Source organism: Labrus mixtus, chromosome 18 (genome assembly GCF_963584025.1).
Source record: "Labrus mixtus chromosome 18, fLabMix1.1, whole genome shotgun sequence".
Classification (NCBI taxonomy): domain Eukaryota; kingdom Metazoa; phylum Chordata; class Actinopteri; order Labriformes; family Labridae; genus Labrus; species Labrus mixtus.
The window spans coordinates 25,142,982-25,164,599 of record NC_083629.1 but is presented as its reverse complement, the minus strand read 5'-3'; the positions used below and the strand labels follow the sequence as shown (position 1 = coordinate 25,164,599).

At 43.3% G+C, this 21,618-nt stretch overlaps 3 protein-coding genes and 1 long non-coding RNA gene across 4 annotated transcripts in view; 3 read left to right on the top strand and 1 right to left on the bottom strand.

Annotated features, from left to right (window-relative positions):
• LOC132993082 (uncharacterized) overlaps positions 1-21,618 on the bottom strand; it is a 31,425-nt gene that overhangs the window by 7,253 nt on the left and 2,554 nt on the right. The window lies entirely within an intron of this gene.
• nenf (neudesin neurotrophic factor) lies at positions 846-4,526 on the top strand. Its single transcript, XM_061063687.1, has 4 exons — positions 846-1,158; positions 1,250-1,310; positions 1,827-1,930; positions 2,869-4,526. The coding sequence occupies exons 1-4, from the start codon at positions 1,018-1,020 to the stop codon at positions 3,043-3,045; spliced, it is 483 nt and encodes a 160-aa protein (XP_060919670.1). The 5' UTR covers positions 846-1,017; the 3' UTR covers positions 3,046-4,526.
• ezra (ezrin a) lies at positions 4,718-15,603 on the top strand. The gene is made up of 13 exons (XM_061063686.1): positions 4,718-4,956; positions 6,515-6,598; positions 7,325-7,420; positions 7,543-7,817; positions 8,990-9,073; positions 9,358-9,504; positions 10,351-10,447; positions 10,767-10,930; positions 11,054-11,184; positions 11,780-11,940; positions 12,347-12,439; positions 13,951-14,232; positions 15,176-15,603. Exons 1-13 carry the CDS (start codon positions 4,945-4,947, stop codon positions 15,338-15,340), a joined length of 1,791 nt encoding a protein of 596 aa, XP_060919669.1. The 5' UTR covers positions 4,718-4,944; the 3' UTR covers positions 15,341-15,603.
• kcnk3b (potassium channel, subfamily K, member 3b) overlaps positions 17,846-21,618 on the top strand; it is a 5,794-nt gene continuing 2,021 nt past the window's right edge. The window contains exon 1 of the mRNA XM_061062731.1: positions 17,846-18,753. Within this exon, the coding sequence (XP_060918714.1) occupies positions 18,471-18,753 (283 nt within the window). The 5' untranslated portion in view covers positions 17,846-18,470. The remainder of the gene's footprint in view (positions 18,754-21,618) is intronic.

Genomic DNA, 21,618 nt, shown 5'->3' with positions numbered 1-21,618 from the left:
TGGATCATATTTGTGTTTTATGAATAAATTCATCACATGAATCCTTCATAGAAACGACTTCATATGACCCTATTTTATAAAAATATTACATTGCGGTAAAACAGAGTTGACTTTGGAGCGATATTTAGCAGCTTTCCCAGCGAGCTACAGTAACATATTTGATATCAACAGATTCTTTGTAAACTGTCAATTCATATGATATCAATGTTGAGTCCACTACTTTTGCCCAAAAAACAATATTTTGAACGTCAGATGAGACAAATGATAATGCAGTGTAAGAAGAATTAAAGTCAGAACAGAGAAGAACTATTACAGCCTCATTTTAAAGTCATGCTGACAAGTGTGGTGGAATCTAATTCACATTTATTGTTTGTTTACAGTTTATCATTCATGTTAACCAATAAGATCACTTTAGACAATAAAAGCCTTTAGAACATTAACTATAGCAAGTTAATAAGTAAAATAATGCTGCGGAAATGTTTCAAATGTCTGAAAGGTGCAAATATTACAGAGTTTAAATTATTTTGAAACTATGAGGAAATATTACAATGATTATTTATCTTCCATTTTCAGGGTGTAAAACAAAGCATAGTTGTTCAATGTTTGTTTGGGTCATTTGTGTGGTGGAGGTGCGGTTATAGAAATTTTCCGGGTTGGTTTGGGCCGTGGTAGGGGCCCAATGTGATATCTTTTCAAGGGGCCCGAAATTCCTGGCGGCACCCCTGAACAGGCTTTTTAGAATGGGTGTGTATGTGACTTCCTGTGCTTCTGCAGCAAGCCTCAAGCGGACACTAGAGGAACTGCAGGATTTTGCACTTCCGCATTGGCTTCATGATTTCTACACCGGAGGTTGACGCTTGTTAGCAACACGTTGACTGGAGCCACCGACCGTTAGCTCTTTTAACATTTCCGACAGCATTGAACGCAGCACCAACTCCAGAAAACACCGACCAGGAAGTGGATCAATGGGACGAAAGTTTCCGCTCTGAAACCGGTCCAAACAAAGATCCGGACACCATGGCAACAACGCGAATGTGTGTCCTGTTCGTCGTCCTGTCCACGACTTTAAGTGAAGACTTTAAATTAAAATATAAAGCAGCAAACAAACCGGTCCGCCTGTTCACTGAGGAGGAGCTGAAGAGACACGACGGCAGAGAGGTGGACTTCATGTGTTCATCCTGCAGAACTGACTGTTGGTGAATGTATCTGTGTACTGATTTAATCTGTCTTCTTGATCTCCCTGTTTCAGGAGGGACAGCCTCTTTACATGGCAGTTAAAGGAGTTGTGTTTGATGTCACCAAGGGCAAAGGTAAACACAAACACCTGGAAGAAGAATGTGCATCCATTAAAACCATCGACAAGATGGAAAATTATTAATTCAAACTAAATGAGCATGAAAGTAAAGTGGACACTCCAGTCCCTCCTGAGAGAACTAGACTTGATTTAAACTTTAAAGGCTTTATATGTGATTTTAATCTAGATCTGAGCGTGATCTAGAAACACAGTTAATCAGTGAGTACAGTATGTTATTCTTCTTTTCTCTAGTCCCTCAATTAAACAACTTTTATACACGAGGGGAGGAGTCAGCCGGCCGTCCTGGCGATGTAAACAAAGTGAAGATAGGACTCTGAAAACTCTGAAAACATCACAGACAGTGGGACTCGGGTGTTACACCCATTGTAGACAGTCATGACTCACAGAGTTATTTTCAGAGGATAAACTTGATTTATATATTTAAGAGTGAAGAATCACATATAAAGACTTTAATACAGATTCTCGTGTTTCATTAATAAAGTTTGAACTGATGTTTTGTTTCACATTTTAGAGTTTTATGGAAAAGATGCACCATATAACGCCCTGGTTGGTAAAGACTCGACCCGAGCTGTGGCCAAGATGTCCCTGGACCCAGCTGACCTGACGTCAGATGTTGTAAGTAGAGACCGACCGATTAATCGACCAGCTGATAATATCAGCCGATACTAGCATATCCAGTGACTAACTGTGTCGGCTGTTATTATCGCAGATATGCGTGGATATAACTCGATTATTTCACCGCTTCATTTGAGTGTCATTGTATTACACTGACCAGCAGAGGGCGCTATGTGGATTACAACCACGTGGCAACTTCCTGTGTTGAAAAATGAATGTAATGTGGAAGTGTAAAATCCTGCAGTTCCTCAAGTGTCCACTAGAGGCTGGCTGCAGAAGCACAGGAAGTCACATACACACCCATTCTAAAAAGCCTGTTTTTACAGCAGAGATGAACATGTTTACAGCCTGGTTCAAAAAACCAAACAGGTGTGATTAGTTCATGTTTCAATCGTCACATTACCAGCTGTCTTTTATAATGTTGGTGGTGTTCTGTGTGTTTGTTTTGATCTGTTTTCTAATGGACTTCTGAGTCCGTCAATAAAGATGATTCTACAATTCACTTATCAGACTCTTTTATCCAAAGCGACGTACATCAGAGAGTAAGAACAACACAAGCAAGGATCTAGAAAAAAGAGAACAATGTCAGTAAGAGCAAACGATCAGCTTTGAGTCTGATTGGACACACAGGTGCTGACAGGAAGTGACCAGAGGCAAAGCACAACATTGAGGGCAGTTCTTGAGAGCTCTAATCAGTATAGAAACCATCTTATAAGTCGTCGTTATCAAACAAAAACCATCGTCATTACCATCATCATCATCAATAATATGGAGACCATCATCATTAAGTTAGTAGGTATTCATGAAAGAGCTGGGTCTTTAGCTTTTTCTTAAAGGTGCAGAGGGACTCTGCAGATCACATGGAGTGATGATGAGAAGGGAAGCCCCAATCAGAACTCTCTAACAAACTTGTTGTTCTCCTTTGTTTCCATCCGCAGACGGGTCTCACTGAGGAGCAGCTGGAGTCTCTGGAAAGTGTTTTTGAAGGCACGTACAAAACTAAATATCCCATCGTGGGTTACACGGCATCTCGCATCCTCACAGCAGACGGAAGTCCCGACAGAGACTTCAAACCAGAGGACCAGCCTCACTTTCAAATCAAAGACGAGTTTTAATCAAGTGATTACGTAGCTTCTTCTTCTACCAGAATCAGAAGCTCAAAAACATGAACTGGAGGTTTACAGGATCCTTTGTTTTCTGTGAGAGCTCCTAATGTGAACAATCCCTCAAAAAACACTTCAACACACACTACCTTACTCAACGGCACCTCTTGACTCAGCAGTACTCGGGAAGTTACCCGGCACCTCTCAAACTTCCACACTTTGGTCCCCACCAGGACTTGAGCTGGAGACCCTCCAGTTCCCAACCCAAGTCCCTACAGACTGATTAAATCAGGCAACAAGACACAACAGGTACACAAAAGACAACATCAGAAATACCGCCCCCCAAAAGGAACAGACTAACTCGTGTGTTACTTTTTTTAACCTCACAATTTGTTTTTGTTTTTACCACAAAATTCATAACTTTTACTCAACTTTTTGTTCTTCTATCAAAAATCTAAAACCTGAAACTTTTACTGCTGCACACAAAACAAGTCCCTTCTCACAACCTCAGAGGAAAGAAGTGATATTCCTCAGATCAAGTAGCGACCTCCAATGCTGAAGTGTAAAATCCTGCAGTTCCTGGAGTGTCCACTAGAGGCTGGCTGCAGAAGCACAGGAAGTCACATACACACCCATTCTAAAAAGCCTGTTTTTACAGCAGAGATTAACATGTTTACAGCCTGGTTCAAAAAACCAAATAGGTGTGATTAGCTCATGTCTCGATGGACACACACTGTACGGGGGGTGAATGTTTTGATGACTCATCAGTTTTGATTTGATGAAGGATAAGAGTTATTCACAATAAGGCGTGTAGCTGACCTGATTGACAGGCGGGCGCGGTGTAACGGTCTCAGGTCCAGCTCTCAGCCTGTCGTTAGGTTTGACTGAACGACCACAGAGCGACGACAAATTAAAACCTCATTAAACAAACTTCTGTTATTAGTTTGAATCATCTTCTTCATGTTGTTGTTGTCTTCATTATGAGGCGTTCATACCTGCCTCCCAGAGCCTCAGAACCTTTACCTCCCCCAGTCCTCCCAGTGGGAGTGGTCATGACGTTTGTGCGAAACAGACATCGATATCGTTTTAATGTAAACAGCATCATATCAAAGATTAAATACTATCATGACACCTCTTGTAGTACTTGAGATCGGTCTTGGTCTCAGGACTAGTCTTAAGACCACTTTTTGAAGGTCTCGTCTCAAACTGGAGTCTCGGCCTCAGACTGGACGGACTTCTGGTTGGAATTCAAGACCGGTCAAGACCACCACAGACAGGCTCACAAGATGATGATTTTTTTATTGATATTCATGGTCTTGTTCTTGGTCTTGACTCGGTCTGGATCCCTAAATGTCTCGGTCTTGTCCTGGTCTCAGTCACTCTGTTCCATACTACAACATTAACCTTTAGTTTACACGATCAGTCTCTAGTCGATTTGTTTTCTACCTGGTTTTGTTTTTATACAATTGTTAATAAAGTTTGTAAATGTTAAACTTCTCGGTTGGATTTTCTTTATTGCAGCTCATGACTCACTCGGTCTCCTCCAAACAAGCAACATAAATAGTACATCCGGCCTTTATAGCCTCCCTCGCTCGCTCCGATCAAAGGTCAGTCCAGGTGCTGAGACAGGGTGATTGTCTTTGGGTGGAGCTGTGCGTCTCAGAGAGCCGCGCTGGAGGGTGAATCTGTCACTTGAGTGTGATAGTAACGCGGGCTGATCCTCCCCACGTCACTGTTGAGTGATCTACAGCCGAGTTCAAAGGACAACCAGCCCTGCCCTTGAGTCTGCCAGCGAGAGCCGAGCGCCGGTCTTTATCAGCTGGAGGTTGTGCTGGGAGTCGGCCACTGCAGCCTCGGTCCGCCTGGGAAACACTTTCTTCTGCTGGAGCTCGCCCACCACACAGAGCCAAGATGCCCAAAACAGTAAGACCCCCGATTTCTTTTTGTCCAGATCTTTAATGCGTCGCTGAAACGTCTCTTCACGGTCCACATTTGTAAGCAAGGCATCTCCATTTATTTATTTTTTTACAATAATCTTTTGAAACATTTAAACTCCACTACATGAGAGGAAAGACAACACATTTAAGAGTCTTAGAAGTTTATTCTGACGGTTTAATAACATCTTTTGTTCTGTGTTTGAGCCGCAGAGTTACTTCCAAGAGGCACCTCTCCTTCTTGGCATTTACTCATTAACCAAAACGTAGAGTTTGACCCATGCTGCACACATTCACGGCAGGAAAAGAGCCACTAAAACCCTCCTGTGTGGTTTAGGAACGGGCCTTGTGTTGACCTGTGGACGTACCGAGCAGATAATAACTAACTTTAAAGACACTGGAGGGTCGAGAGCTGCTTTCACCAAGAAACACTCGCGCTTTAAGAGCTTCATTCTTTCCCTGTGATTGTGTGAGACTGTCAGGAATAATCCATTTGACATCCCAAAACAAAAAAAGAAACCCTCATGTTTAATCTGCTGTGACTCCTAAACGCCCTCAGGTAGAGCATCATCAAGAAAAACCTCTTTTGAGGAGTTATGAAGACGTCCGACCGGCTTAAACCAACTTGAACTCAAACAAATGAATGACTCAAGGCAGCTGATGTCTGTCTGTTGTTCTGCAAAATGTTAAATATGAAGTAGTGCTGACTTGTGGGTTTAAATTGGAACAGTTTGCTCCTACGAGAGAGTTCTCGGAGTGTTTTTAAAGGGAAAAAAGTGTAATCTATTAACAAACTGATTGATTCAACTGAATGGATCACTCCTCCATTGTGGAGATTAGCACGGTCAATGATTCGAGGGAGAGTCGTGGTAGCAGTGAGGAACGCTTCAGTTGGAGGAGAAGTTACCTTATGACGGTGGAAACAGTGAAGAAACCCGTTGGAGCTTTTATTAACGGATGTTCAAGTTTTTCAGTGGATGTTTATCTTTATGACAGCAGGGGTGTGCTCCACTGCAGCTTCATAAAAAAAACTGATTGTGTAACTCCTGCCAGCCCGGGCCTGGCCTGCAGGTGAGGGGTCGCGCAGTCCTCCGATGTTTGTCGTTCTTTATTGTAAAAAAAAAATTGAAATCCAATCCAGATCCAATCTGCAGAGTCGCACAAACGTGCAACTCATCGCCCTCGGGTTTTTAAAATGCGTCCGTCTCTTAAGGCAACTCGCTGAGCAGCTCGTGTTATGATATTTTTTTAATCTGTGCAATCTTGTGGCACCTTGCAAGCATAGTCCAAAGTCTAATTAGATAGTGAGCAATTATGGTTTATGAGCAATCCACTTCACAGCTCCACCTGAGAGGAGGCCTTTACACAACTGACTTTATAACTCACAAGAGATGTTCCATAATCAGGTTAAAAAGCAACGTTTCTGCAAAATCACAGACTGTACCATGATGTTACGACTGATGGATTCAGGTGTCATATGAGGGTAAAAAATGTTAAATTCATGGATTGTTTCTAAACTGAAAATTCTCCTCACGTCTCTGCTGCAGGTCAACGTGCGCGTCACCACCATGGACGCCGAGCTGGAGTTCTCCTTCAATCCAAACACAACGGGGAAGCAGCTCTTCGACCAGGTCAGCACGAGAGGACGAGAAGACTTCACCCTGATTTTTATGTGTTTAACCTTCTTTATTTAAAGGAGCAATATGTCACTCTGACACCTAGTGTTTAAAAAGGGAGGTTATCCTCCTTCTAACTTTAGATTCTGCTCCTGAATGCTCTGGATTTGTTTGGACCAGAGAAGGTAGGCGCTTTTAAGGCGACCCCCCCCCCCCACACACACACACACGGCCGTTTTGGACGCCCCTCGGTTTGTCAGATATGAGAGCAGTTATCAGGTCAACAGGTGTTGCAGCGATGGAAGCGGGCAAGAGAAGTGGTTCAGATAGAAGTGATTGTACCCGACCTAAAAAGCCTCTGCATGTTTCTAATAAGCTCCACGAGCAGAAACGTGCTCAAACTAGGATCAATATTGGAGATGCTTTTGAAAAATGGAGAGAGGTTAGAACACAGAAAGGTTTACAGACCCATGCAGAGCTGGATAAACACTGAAGACTGCAGTACCTGTTTTAAACACTAGGGGTCAGAGTTACATACTGCTCCTTTAAATTACCAAACGACTTTAGATATGTAATATCTAATCTCATATTGGAGCTGGTTTAATGTCTGTAACTTTTATCAGCTGGTGTTGTGCTGTTTTGTCAGAGGTGGAATATTAAAGTTATGATGACAGAGTGTGATAAATGATAAAACGACAGAGGAAGAAGAATCTTCAACATGTTTCTGTTTCTGTGTCTCAGGTTGCCAGGACGATCGCTCTACGTGAGATTTGGTACTTCGGCCTTCAGTTCATCGACGCCAAAGGTTTCCTCACGTGGCTGAACCCTGAGAAGAAGGTAACACTGCGGTTCTGATTTACTCGTCTAATCTCCTCTGATTTATTCATCTCAAATTCACTGTCAATCAACAAAACCAAACAAGCCTCACATCGCTCCCATACCCGCTATGCCACTCTCAGGTGATGGCCCAGGAGCCGAAGAGGGAGAGTCCGCTGCTGTTCAAGCTCCGGATCAAGTTTTACCCCGAGGACGTGAACGACGAGCTGATCCAGGACGTCACCCGGAGGCTTTTCTTCCTGCAGGTGAAGGAGGAGATTCTAGAAAGCGATGTGTACTGCCCTCCAGAGTCCGCTGTGCTCCTGGCTTCATACGCCATCCAGGCCAAGTACGGACAATACAACAGGTCGGAGCATCAGAGAGGGTACCTGGCGTCTGAGCGCCTGCTGCCCAAGAGGTGAGAGGGAGCTGGTTTCAAGGTTTTTATTTATTTATTTGATCTACTGTCCAGAGACGAGTTTGTAAGAAACATGTTCTGTGCTCTGAACGCAGCAGCATGACTCCAGTCGACAAATACACACAGTTAGTTTCTCCTAATCAATCTTTGATGACACATCTGATATCAGAAGTCCCGCCCCCTTCTTGATTCTGATTGGTCGGTGAGGAAATGTAAAACTCTGCTGCTCGCGTAGAAAACATCGACTAAAACGTCTCCTCCTTACTTTAACTCTCTGATCCAGGTCTACACTCCCTCCCGCCCACTACGCTCTGCCAATGAAAGGCGTCTGATCCAACCTTCACAACAGGGTCCTAAGACGCTGACTAGACTCTTCTCCTCTGTCGCCCCCCGGTGGTTTTGATTTGCAGGGTCCCTCTGTACCTTTAAGAAAAAGCTAAAGACCCAGCTCTTTCATGAATACCTACTAACTTAATGATGATGGTCTCCATATTATTGATGATGATGATGGTAATGACGATGGTTTTTGTTTGATAACGACGACTTATAAGATGGTTTCTATACTGATTAGAGCTCTCAAGAACTGCCCTCAATGTTGTGCTTTGCCTCTGGTCACTTCCTGTCAGCACCTGTGTGTCCAATCAGACTCAAAGCTGATCGTTTGCTCTTACTGACATTGTTCCCTTTTTTCTAGATCCTTGCTTGTGTTGTTCTTACTCTCTGATGTACGTCGCTTTGGATAAAAGAGTCTGCTAAGTGAATTGTAGAATTGTAGGAAGAAGTGACATTGATGAGCAGGGTGCTGTTCCAAAAGTTGAACTTTTTTTTCCACTGAGAGCGCAGCGACAAAAAAACAGCCGACGCCAAGGGTAACACTTCCAATGTCCATTAGAGACGTTTCTGAAATATTGTCAGTAATCTGCCCTTTCATTTTCTCTTTCCAAAGTACTGACACGGTCGATTAAAAACACAGAAGTCCTCCAGAATTATTGCAAATGATCCGAGGTCGACAGGTTATACGACCCTAAGAGAATACAAATGTGAGCGACAGAAGCAGCGCTGCAACACTCAAGAAACTAAAGATGTGAAACGTGATGTGAAACATCTACTGTTCGTCAGATTGGTATAGATGGATTCAGGGCTTGTTTCTGATTTGTCGTCCTTCCCCTCAGAGTGCTGGAGCAACACAAGCTGACCAAAGATCAGTGGGAGGAGAGGATCCAGGTTTGGCACGAGGAGCACAGATACATGATGAAGTAAGCGAGAAACACTCCGACGTAAATCTGCTGCTCATATTGAAGTACTTAAAGAAATACAACCAGCTGTCTAAACGTCAAAAAATACATTTATTAGCAACATTTCGGCACAGAAACGTTGCAATTTTTTTTTGTGCTTGATTTTTCCCGTGTTGTGAGACTGATGTGGAGAGTATTTTTCCTACAATTTGAATTATTAACAAAGAAAAGGTGCCACAGGTAAAAAGCAAATAAAGTTGCTGATTGTGTTTGAACCTGACCATGCGTCTGTTCTATCTGAACAGGCAGGAGGCCATGCTCGAGTACCTGAAGATCGCTCAGGACCTGGAGATGTACGGGGTCAACTACTTTGAGATCAAGAACAAGAAGGGCTCAGACCTGCTGATGGGAGTCGACGCCCTGGGACTGAACATCTACGAGAAGCAGAACAAGTAAAAACAAACAAAGAGTCTATGACATAACTGCTTAAATGACTGATGAGTCCTCTCAGAACACCAGATGTGTAGCTGCTAGCTTATATCGATTTGATGAGTTGTAGAACACACAAGCGGTCATCGACCTCTGCTACCTTCCCCTCCAGTCGGTCAAGCTTTTAATAACATGACCGCATGGCTGCTGTTGTTTAAAAGGCCATTGACCTTATTCACTTCATTCTACCACAACATGAACTTACAAGATCTCACTGCGACCAAACCAACTGTTTCAACTCGCTCTTAAAGGTGACATATCCTCCTCCTCCTCTTCAGTGTAAATAAGTCTCAGAGCTCCTCTTCAACATGTGTGTGAAGTTTCTTGTTCTAAATCCACTCTGATCCTGTATTTGATCATGTCTATAAACCCCTCTATTTCAGCCCTGCTCAGAACAGGCTGTTTCTGTGTCTGTACCTTTAAATATGTAAATGAGCTGTGTCTGACCACACCCCCTCTCTGGAAGGGCTTGGGTGTCTCGGTGCTTTCTCTCTCCATGTCCTATTGTTTACGGTGAGAAGGCAGACTCAGAGAGCAGAACAAACACCTAGCTGTGGGAGTGTCACCCACCTGGGGGAGGGGCTACTGCCCTTTGTGATGTCATGAAGGGAAAATCTCCAAACGGCCTGTTTGAGTACACATTTTCTGAAAAGTGGAGCAGGCAGAAGATAGAGAGGATGGACTTTTCTCATCATTGGGGGGTTTGTAGACGAACTAGAGACACATGTTAGAGTTAGAGGAACATGGAGAAGAGGATTTTAAATAACATGTGACCTTTAAATTTATCTGATCGTCCTTTTTCTTTCCAGGCTGACCCCAAAGATCGGGTTCCCCTGGAGTGAAATCAGAAACATTTCTTTCAACGATAAGAAATTCATCATCAAGCCCATAGACAAGAAAGCTACTGTAAGTATTTTACAACACTCTTCATTAGGTTGTTAATGATTAAAGATTTATAACAGTCTTATATCGCATTGCATCGTTCCTATCATGTTGTAACAAGTAGCAGAATCCTGCAGAAATTTAAAAGGAGTTTACCTTTTGCACCCCTCATAGAACCGGGCCTGAGGAAAGTTTCTAAATCCTAAAGGAAATTTGACATTTAAGATGTTTCTTTTGTTTAATGAATTTATAAAAAATAAATAAAAATGCTTTCAACATTTCAGCCAAAAACCAAACCTTCTCTGATCTTCCCTCCTGTCGTTGTTGTTCTCTTTCTCTCCAGGATTTCATATTCTACGCTCCTCGCCTGCGAGTGAACAAACGCATCCTGCAGCTGTGCATGGGAAACCACGAGCTGTACATGCGCCGCCGCAAGACCGACACCATCGAGGTTCAGCAGATGAAGGCTCAGGCCAAAGACGAGAGGATGCAGAAGAAGATGGAGAGGTACGGGGAAAGATGTCACACAGTTAGAACAGGACACTCAAGAGTCAGAGATGGGAAACTTCAGGCTGTAAGGTTTGATCTCGTGCTGAGCGTTCTGTGGTTTGTTGTCGTCGTGCTCTGCAGGGATCGGCTGGAGAGCGAGAAGAAGAGGAGGGAGGCCATGGAGAAGGAGAGGGAGAACATGGAGAGAGAGAAACACGAGATGATGCTGAAGCTGAACGAGTACGAGGAGATGACCAGGAGGGCAGAGAGAGGTGAGTCAACCTGTCACACTCAACTTCAGAGAACAGTTAAAAGGCATGGTGAGTGATAAATGGGCTCTACTGCCCCCTTGTGGTTGAACGCTTTAACTACATAAAAAAAAAATGCAATTATTATTTTTTTAATAATTTAATTTTTTTTTAAGATTTATTTTTGGACTTTTTGTGCCTTTAATTGAGAGATAGGACAGTGGATAGATTCAGAAATCAGGGAGAGAGAGAGTAGGGAAAGACATGCGGGAAAGGAGCCACAGGTGGGATTTGAACCTGGGCCACCCGCTTTGAGTACTTTGGCTTCATCATGGTCGTACAGAAACAGGAGGACTTCTTGTTTTAAAGTTAAAATTAATTAATGAGACCCTCGGTGCCTTAAATGATGTAAATGTTTTTGTCAAAGTGATTCCTGAGCTGTAAATATCTGTAGAAGTCTTGTTAGTGTGTTTAGACTTTTCTGTGTTTTAAGGTCAATAGGAGGTCTGGGGTCTCTCTGTCTTAAGTTTGAGCAGCAGCTTCCATCAGAGTCTCTCACTTTTCACCGTCTACAGTTTATATTTAAGATACTTTATCCCCCACTGATTTTGTCCCTCAGATCTCAAGGAGCAGCTGGAGAGAGCCATGAGGCTGGAGGAGGAGAGGAGGAAGGTGGAGCAGGAGGCGGCCCGGCTGGAGGCTGAGAGGATGGAGGCCATATTAGCCAAGGAGGAGCTGGCGAGGCAGGCCGAGGACCAGCTCAAGAGCCAGGAGCAGCTGGTGAGTACAAGGAGTGCTCGAGTCCTTCACGTGAGAGAGTCGTGAGAGACAGAGCGTCATAAAAAAGTCCCACATTCAGGGTAAACACTCATTAACTGCTTACACTGATACACGCTGTGTTTGGGGGGATTGTCCTGGGAATATATTTCTCTTAAAGCTTGAGGAATTATCCAGACCTCCTTCTCACTTTAAAGTCTCAAAAGAAGTCCGATAACCAGGATGTAGCTGAACTACAGCAAGCTGCAACGAGGCCGCTTCTTTGTTTTTATGATTACTTATAAGTTATTTTGTGCATCCATTCCTAAAATGACACCGTGTCCAGATAATTGAAGTCAGCTGAAGTAAACAGGTGTTTCTTCTTGGGGTGTTTTTGACGTCATGGTTTCTTCCTCCTTCTCCCCCGCAGGCTGCAGAGTTGGCCGAGTACACCACCAGGCTCCTCCTGCTGGAGGAGGCCAAGAGAGAAAAGGAGGAAGAGGCTGAGTCATGGCACAGCAAGGTGGGTCTCCAACACGCCTTCAAAAGGACGTACGGGCTCCTTTAAGTCTCAGGGGTCACCTGGGGAAATGTCAGAGCGCAAAGTCTCAAGTCTCAAGGTTGTCTTTATTATCCCTGCGAGAGGGCAATTTGTCTTGCAGTCAGCAGAAAAACACACATACATACAGCCCGCAATCAGCAAACAACATAGAAAGGACAATAAATAAATACAGAAGGTAAGAGACAGAGGCAACACAGTCAGTGGTTTAAAAAGGAGATGGCAGCAGGAACAAATGAGTTTCTTATCCTCTTTGTCCTGCATGCTGGCAGACTGAATCTGCGGCCTGACGGCAGCATCTTAAAGTCCTTGGACAAAGGATGACTTAGATCTGCCAAGATGGACTGAGCTTTCTTAAGTTTGTTCTATATAAATGAGAAAGGTCAGAAAGGGGCGATCCTGTGATTCTGACACAGTTTAACAATGCTCTGCCTTTTTGTTGCGGTTTTTGACGCAGAGTGATCCGTACCAGGTCACCATGCAGAAAGTAAAAACCGATTCAATGAAACAGGAATAAAACATCTTCATAAAAGTGCTGTCAACATTCAAATTCCTAAGCTTCCTCAGAAAGTGTTCACGCTGATGAGCTTTTTTGCAGACAGCTTCAGTTTGGAGCTCGAAGGTGAGTTTGTCATCGATCTCCTCCGTGTCTTTCACTTTTGTTTTTGTTCTGATCGCAGCCTCTCTTTTTTTTTCACGTCACTGGATCTTTCTGAAATGATTTTGTTCATTGTTTTGGGTTATCACTTACAAAAAACGACAGTTACATTTAGTTCCCCTGCTTTCTGGGACGCATTCAGGACCAGAGGAACTTGGGAAACACGATATCTGTACTTTTGAAGTGTCACATAAATACTTAAAGATACTAAGAGTATCTTTAAAAAGGATGCAGGTTGTGAATTATCTGCAGAAGACACGACTCATGCATCGTGATGTTCCCCCAGAAAGTAAACCTTTTGAGCCCTGTGCTCAATTTTATAACCAAATGAAAGACACTACAGGACAGTCTCTAACTACGCTCTGTATAACAATGTAAGAAGGAAGGAATAGACGCATATCGCTGTTTTTTATTTTACTATTATATCTTTTTATTATTCTTTTTCTTTAGTATTCTTATATTATTTTTGAGTTATTTTTTGTTTGTTTTTGTTTTGTGCCCGTCTTTTCTTTTTCCTCCCTGGTATGGTATGTTATTGTAATTAATGTGTGTGTGCATGTCTGCGTGTGTATATGTATGGGCGGGGAGTGTGTGTGTGTATGTGACATGTTACCAAGAAAAAATTGGTCCTTAATGATTATTGTATCAAGATACCTGTCAAATCAATAAAGAGATATTTAAAAAAAAAAAAAGAAAGTAAACCTGAATGACAAGTTGGAGAACTAACAAAACACTGAACTTGTAATATGTTCTTTTAGATCTTTTTTGTGCATCGTCCCAGTTATCCAAACTAAAACGTCTCTCCTCCTGACCTCAGGCTAACGAAGTGGAGGAGAATCTGATGAAGACGAAGGAGGAGCTGCTCATCGTGAAGAGCTCCTCGATCGCACCTCCTGCCGCCGTGCCTGCTCCTGCTCCCGCTCCTGCCTCCTCCTCCTCCTCCTCCTCTTCCTCGGACGAAGAGAGCGACCACGAGCACAGCGAGGAGAACAGCACCTACAGCGCCGAGCTGCCCACGCAGGACTTCAACGACCACCGCATGGAGGAGGAGCGAGTCACCGAGGCGGAGAAGAACGAACGCCTGCAGAGACAGCTGCTGGTGAGTTCAGGGTCCCGGGAAACACAACGCACAAAAAACTGAGCTTTTTCATAAAATTCCTCGTCTGCCATGTTTGTTGTAGTTTTTCTACTTCGTATTGCACCTGAACTACAAAGGAAAACACGTATGTTTTTAATATGTGATGGTTGACAAGTTAAACTTAATTGGGACCATAGTCTGTATAAAACATGGACGTAGTTCCAGAGACATCACCCTTTGCTTCTGGAGAGCCTTTTTGAAGCCCAATGATGGCGGACGCCATATTTGAAATGCTCTCTCAACCTAACTTTCAATCAGTCAAGAATCAGGAGGTGAAGCTCTTATGTGGATAAACATTAGAGCTCACATATGGGGGCGGCTGTGGCTCAGTTGGTAGAGTCGTCGCCTCTCAACCGGAAGGTCGAGGGTTCGATCCCCAGCTAAGCAACGTGTTCTTAGGCAAGACACTTAACCCCACATCAGTTGGTTTATGAATGGATGTGTTGTACTTACTCTATGATGTCCGTTGCTTTGGATAAAAGCGTCTACACATCTGTACTTAGAGAGAATCCTGTAGTACAGCAGAGGCAGAATGTCGTACATGATAAAGAGGACTCATTTCTACTTGGGGCCGCATGTCTGTTCAGAATCTTAAAATGTGTTCAGTTATCTGAGGCCTGAAGGGAAACGTCTCCATCTGGCCTGCAGCATTTCACACAATCACACAAAAAGATAAATTCATCATAGACCAGAATGCACTGCAGCCACCAGACAGATTGTGTTGTGATGAAACGACGCTCGATTCTTCTGGACGGCTAAAAAACACCTGACCTCCAGCTGAGTGACGAGCGACATCGTTCTCCGGAAGTCATGGTGGATCAGATCAAATGAAGAGCTCAGGAAGTGTTGAGATGTGCAGAAGAACATCACAGTGTGTTTAATAACGTGTCCCGTTCCTCCGCAGGCCCTGAGCTCAGAGCTGGCAGACGCCCAACAAGACAGTAAGAAGACCCAGATGGACCTTCTCCACGCCGAGAACGTCCGAGCCGGCCGCGACAAGTACAAGACCCTGCGTCAGATCCGCATGGGCAACACCAAGCAGAGGATCGACGAGTTCGAGGCGTTGTAAGAAAGAAAACCTCGGAGAGGCGACGACCCCTCCCTCGGTTACCTCGTGGAGGCCATGTTTTTACTTTTCAGTGTGATGTAACAGCGGCGCCGCCTGATCTTAAAGACCCAGAGAAGCATGTTAAAGTACCTCCATGAGATTTGTTTCATTGGTTTTAACTTTAAGCTTTAAAAGCACTATTTTATTTTTTGTTTTTCTTTGTAGCACTCAAACATCTCCAACGTGCTGTTTGGTCCCATTAAAGCATTCAAATAAAGCAGAAAGGACGTCGTGTTTCTGCTCTGATGTAAAACCAAAAGCTGCTGAATTTATTACAAACAGGTTTTTACTTCTAACCAGACAAAACGTGTGTGAAGTTTCTTGTTCTAAATCCACTCTGATCCTGTATTTGATCATGTCTATAAACCCCTCTATTTCAGCCCTGCTCAGAACAGGCTGTTTCTGTGTCTGTACCTTTAAATATGTAAATGAGCTGTGTCTGACCACGCCCCCTCCCTGGAAGGTGCTTGGGTGTACTCGGGCTTTCTCGCTCCATGTCCTATTGTTTACGGTGAGAAGGCAGACTCAGAGGGCAGAACAAACACCTAGCTGTGGGAGTGTCACCCACCTGGGGGAGGGGTTACTGCCCTTTGTGATGTCATGAAGGGAAAATCTCCAAACGGTCTGTTTGAGCACACATTTTCTACTGTACATGACACATTTTGCAAAACCAAACACACATGCACAAACAGGAACTGTGACCATGCATTAATGGTTGACAGAGTGAGGCTGCGCCAGAGGTGGTGGGGGTTCAATGCCTTGCTCAAGGGCACATCTGCAGCTCTCAGGAAGTGATCTGGACCCTCTCCAACTTCTATACTTTGGGCCACAGCAGGACTTGAACCGGTGACCCTCCAGTCCTCAACCTAAGCCCTTACTGCAGTGATCATCAACTGGAGACCCAAGGGCCACATCCGGCCCCTCAAAGCTTCCCATCCAGCCCCAAAAATACAAATCATTTCAGGTGATTAAACGATAAACATAAAATCACAAGGCTGAAATACTCGCATTGACTTAATGGGAGAAATTACATTTCCCCTCTGACACCAACTTCTTCAGATTCAGATTTTTTTCATTGTCCCACAAGGGGAAATTCACGTCACAATAGGAGCACACAGAAGACAAGAAACACGAGGACAACATCACCATAAAACAAACCAAAAAGATTTTTTTTTTAAATCAGACAACACAACAAAATATAAAACCAAATAAAAACAACGGAATAAAATCAGTCAAGAGCCCGTACCAGAATGGAAATTCAAGTTATTAAAGTGCAAAGTGGAGGTGTGCAAATGTGCAATCCAAGTGCAAAAAGAGCAACAAATAGCTCATTGTTGTTTAACATGTTAATTGCACTTGGTACAAATGAGACCTGGAGTCTTTTAGTCTTCCTCACAGGATCTCTAAAACAACGACCTGAGGGTCAAAGGTCAAGCTCACTGTGAAGTGGGTGATCTGGGATCATAAGTATGGCCCTAGCTTTCCTCAGGGCCGGCTGATTACACAAGGTCAGAAGCCCAACCTGACATCGGGCTTGAGAGCTGTCAGCTAATGTGCAAGCATATTTTAAAGTCTGCCCCCCCCCACGGTGTCCGTCAAGAAAAAGCTGGTCCTTCTCCACATGAAGTTGATAATAATAATAACAATAATAATAATATCTTTATTTATATAGCTCCTTTAAAAACAAATGTTTACAAAGTGCTGTGACAGACAAAGTAAATACAGCAACACGACAACAGAACAGAGATCAAAATTATAAAAATGCAAATAACAGAAATAAGATTGAACAGGCAGGTATGGAGAGGCAGTTCAATACAAAGAAGGAGAATTAGTTTAAAATCAACCAGGAGAGAACAAAATTAAAATTGAGGGAGAGTGGGACGACATCACATCACAGGCTGTAAACACAGAATGAAGATAAAAAGAAGAGATAAACAGGAGATTGGTTAAATGAATAAAGAAACAGAGAGATGAAGAGTTAAACGATTAAAGGAGTAGGAATTTAAAAAGACTAAGAGCAGTAAAATGAATACAGGAAGGGATACATTTAAAGACTAAAACATTTAAAGAAGAGAAAGATAAAAAGGTTAAAAGCAATAAAAATGAATAAAAGGAAGAGATAGATCTTTAAAGGAGAAATCACATAAAAGTAAGTCTATAAAAGTGATGACCCTTGACCTACAGACTGAGCCACTGCCTGAATGCATAACAAAGAAAAACACTCATTTACTCTCTTTTTGTTTCAAACAAGTTACAGGACACATCAGTAAGTTATGCAGGAACATTTTCAAATAAGCAATCTAACTTTAAAATGTGTCCCCCTTGTTCCTTTTGTTGCCACAAGAGAAAGAGAAAATCTCTGATGCATTATTTGCACTGTCTGAATCCTCTGGATGCACATGTGGAGCTCAGGCTGATTTAGAAGAAGTGGGGTTTACATGGAGACTGAATGATAAGTGGGTACACCTGCTCTTCACCCCCCAAAACTCCTTAAATTCATCAACTGTGTTAAAGTTGAGACACAAGTCGTCCCGCACTACGAGTAAGAGGATATGTCTTCTTCTAAATATTGACTCAGTCAGAGGGATGGTTCAGATATCGTTAGGTTGCTAGACAACTTGTGCAGCCGGCGGAGCTACTTTGTTTAAATAGCTGCTGGGTAAACATTTCATCAAGCGGATGAACACATGATTCATTCACAGTGAGTGATATTTGACCACTTGACGGACTACTTGTTGGAGGCTGCTCCTCTGCTGCTGAGGACAAACTGTTTATTTTGGCTTCGGGGGGGGTAGCAGACATGTATGAGGGTGTGTGCGTGTTTGTGCGTAAAAAAACTGCGCTTCATCTGAGCCACTATCTGACAGTCTGCGGGATTGCCCTGACTTTCTTTTTCAGCGGAATCTAATTATAAATCGGTGACAAATACTCCAAATACAGAAGCAACCCAACTGTGATGTGGGGGTGGTGCTGAGAGAACAGCCCCCCCCCCCCCCACCCCTCTGTTGGATCCGGAGCCCGCCAGGAGAAGGACGCGCACAGGTGCCTGCACTTTTACGGTACATGTCTTTTTCTTTTCTTTCCTCCCACCATGAAGAGACAAAACGCCCGGACTCTCGCTCTCATCATCAGCATCCTCACCTACCTGGTGGTGGGAGCGGCCGTGTTCGAGACCCTGGAGTCCAAGCAGGAGAAGAGCCACAAGAGGAAGCTGGACGCCAGAAAGTACGAGCTCATGCGCAAATACAACTTGACTAAAGCGAACTTCGAGGAGCTGGAGCAAGTCGTCCTGCACCTCAAGCCGCACAAAGCAGGGGTCCAGTGGAAGTTCGCGGGCTCTTTTTACTTCGCCATCACTGTGATAACGACGATAGGTGAGCAGCAGTTTGTTCATTAACGCGTTTTTCATTCTGGAGGGAGCGTTTCATTAAGAGCGGATCAGCAGGGCCGCAGCCAGGCTTTCAGAAACCCTGAGGTCCTGACCCCCCCCTTAACAGAGTTAGTATAAGGGACAGGCGTGAGGGAAAAGAGTGATGTAAGGATGTTTTTTCATTTTTAATAAGCTATAAATAAGTGCAGAAAGAACTGGAGTCGTTGAGAATAAAGTAAAGCAGAAAAAAGCTGAAAGTCAAAAAAAGAGTCAAAATGTGAAGAATAAAGTAGAAACGTTCAGATTACAGAGTTTAGGAGTCAGAGTATCTATTGAGTGTAAAAACGTAAAGTCTAAAAGGTCAAAGATCGAGAAGAAAGATTAAAAGTTGAAAAATGATGATGAAACTTAGTGAACATATTAAAGTCATAATGATGTAAATAAGTCCAATAATGACGTGACTTGAGTCAAAATGTGGGAAAAAAGGCGAAATGTTCAACACAATGTCAATCATGTAAATAAAGTCAAAATGATACAAACAATTCATATATTTATATCAAAATCAAGAAAATATATTAAATTGATACAGAGAGGAAAAGCCTCAGAACTTCAGCTCTTCATAAATGTTGTTATTTTCTAAAACAGGTTAAAGGTCCAATCAGTGAGCTGTGTAGAGAGTGAGATGATAAAGGTATCTTACTATCTGATCATTAAGGAAACATGTTGAAGTGCTGGCTTCTCTGACAACAATGCAGCAGCCAGTATGTCCTCCTTCTAACTTTAGATTCTGCTCCTGAATGCTCTGGATTTGTTTGGACCAGAGAAGGTAGGCGCTTTTAAGACACGCCCCCACACGGCCGTTTTGGACGCCCCTCGGTTTGTCAGATATGAGAGCAGTTATCAGGTCAACAGGTGTTGCAGTGATGGAAGCGGGCAAGAGAAGTGGTTCAGATAGAAGTGATTGTACCCGACCTAAAAAGCCTCTGCATGTTTCTAATAAGCTCCACGAGCAGAAACGTGCTCAAACTAGGATCAATATTGGAGATGCTTTTGAAAAATGGAGAGAGGTTAGAACACAGAAAGGTTTACAGACCCATGCAGAGCTGGATAAACCACCACAGAGTCCACCACATGGTGACCTGAGTGAGCATGGACTCTAGAGAGGAGGGGGGGGGGGGGGGGGGGGGGAGACAGCTCTCTATGATGTTTAGAATTTAGACTGCAGTACCCATTTTAAACACTAGGTGTCAGAGTTACATACTGCTCCTTTAATATTACCTGCCCCTGAACCACTGACTTGTGTCTAAATGAGAAACGCAGAGGAAACAAATATGTATCAAAGTCAAACCAAAAACCTTGAGAAATCTTTCAAGGCAGAAACCTGGCTTCTTTTCTGACAAACCTGGATCCTTGACCACGAGTAAAAATAACATTTTTGTCTTTTTTTTTTCTGAGTTGTTCTGGGAAGAATGTCTCTAGATCCTGTGTCAGAAACAATAATCTCTGTAAGTCTTTGTTTTTGGATCAGTCTCAGTTTTTGGTTCTCTGAGATGTTTAAGATGGTGTTTAGGATGTTTCTATAAAAACATGACGGGAGTCTTTATGACAACAGTGCCGAGTACAGACGATAACCGAGCAGATCCAGTTAAGACCATCAAAGAAAGTCGCTGGTTGAGGTGCCAGGGTACTTCCTGAGCAAGGCACAGAACCCTCAACTGCTCTGGCGCTCCCTGCAGCATGTAGCACCCCCACTCTGACTAATGCATGTCCACAGGGATTAATGAAGTATTTCAAAATCAAAAAAGAAAAACAAACATGGAGGACGATGGAATCACTGAAATCAGGCTCCAATGATGTAATAATAAATATTTATGAGGCTGCTGTGTGAAGAGTCCATCAGAAGTAACTCATCCATTCATACACAGTCACACCCTGATGAAGCAGCACAATGGGTGTAACACCCGAGTCCCACTGTCTGTGATGTTTTCAGAGTTTTCAGAGTCCTATCTTCACTTTGTTTACATCGCCCGGACGGCCGGCTGACTCCTCCCCTCGTGTATAAAAGTTGTTTAATTGAGGGACTAGAGAAAAGAAGAATAACATACTGTACTCACTGCTTAACTGTGTTTCTAGATCACGCTCATTTCAGGTAAATTTACATGCAGTGTGAAGATACGAGCAGAATAAAGATCGCTAGCATTAGCATGCTAACACAACAATGCAGCGCGAGTTGTTTTGGTTTCATGCTGGTGCTCAAGGGCGACATCTGCTGGATCAAAACATCACATATAAAGCCTTTAAGGTGTGAAGCACTTTACGGCAGACATGATGACACACACACACACACACACACACACACACACACACACTCACACACACACGCACACACACTGAAACACTCACACACACTCACACACACACGCACACACACTCACACACACACTGAAACACTCACACACACACACACTGAAACACTCACACACACACACACACACACACACACACACTGAAACACTCACACACTCACACACACACACACACACACACACACACTGAAACACTCACACACACACACACACACACACACTGAAACACTCACACACACACACACACTGAAACACACACACACACACACACACACACACTGAAACACTCACACACACACACACACACACACTGAAACACTCACACACACACACACACACACTCGGTCATTATTGAGATATTAATTGAAGTAAGCGGTGTGAGATGACATCACTTTCACAACGTCTCAGCTCAGCACCATGTGGTGGTTATAAATAACGAGCTGTTAATTCACAACATTAAAAGTCAAGCTGCTCGCTGTGATTGGATTTTCCATTAACGAGAG

Coding starts and splice junctions, on each gene's coding strand:
- nenf (XM_061063687.1), top strand. CDS start 1,018: ATGGCAACAACGCGAATGTGTGTCCTGTTCGTCGTCCTGTCCACGACT. Junction 1,311..1,826: donor TGATGTCACCAAGGGCAAAG/GTAAACACAAAC, acceptor TTCACATTTTAG/AGTTTTATGGAAAAGATGCA. Junction 1,931..2,868: donor CTGACCTGACGTCAGATGTT/GTAAGTAGAGAC, acceptor TTCCATCCGCAG/ACGGGTCTCACTGAGGAGCA.
- ezra (XM_061063686.1), top strand. Junction 7,818..8,989: donor GAGCGCCTGCTGCCCAAGAG/GTGAGAGGGAGC, acceptor CCTTCCCCTCAG/AGTGCTGGAGCAACACAAGC. Junction 11,185..11,779: donor GACCAGGAGGGCAGAGAGAG/GTGAGTCAACCT, acceptor TTTGTCCCTCAG/ATCTCAAGGAGCAGCTGGAG.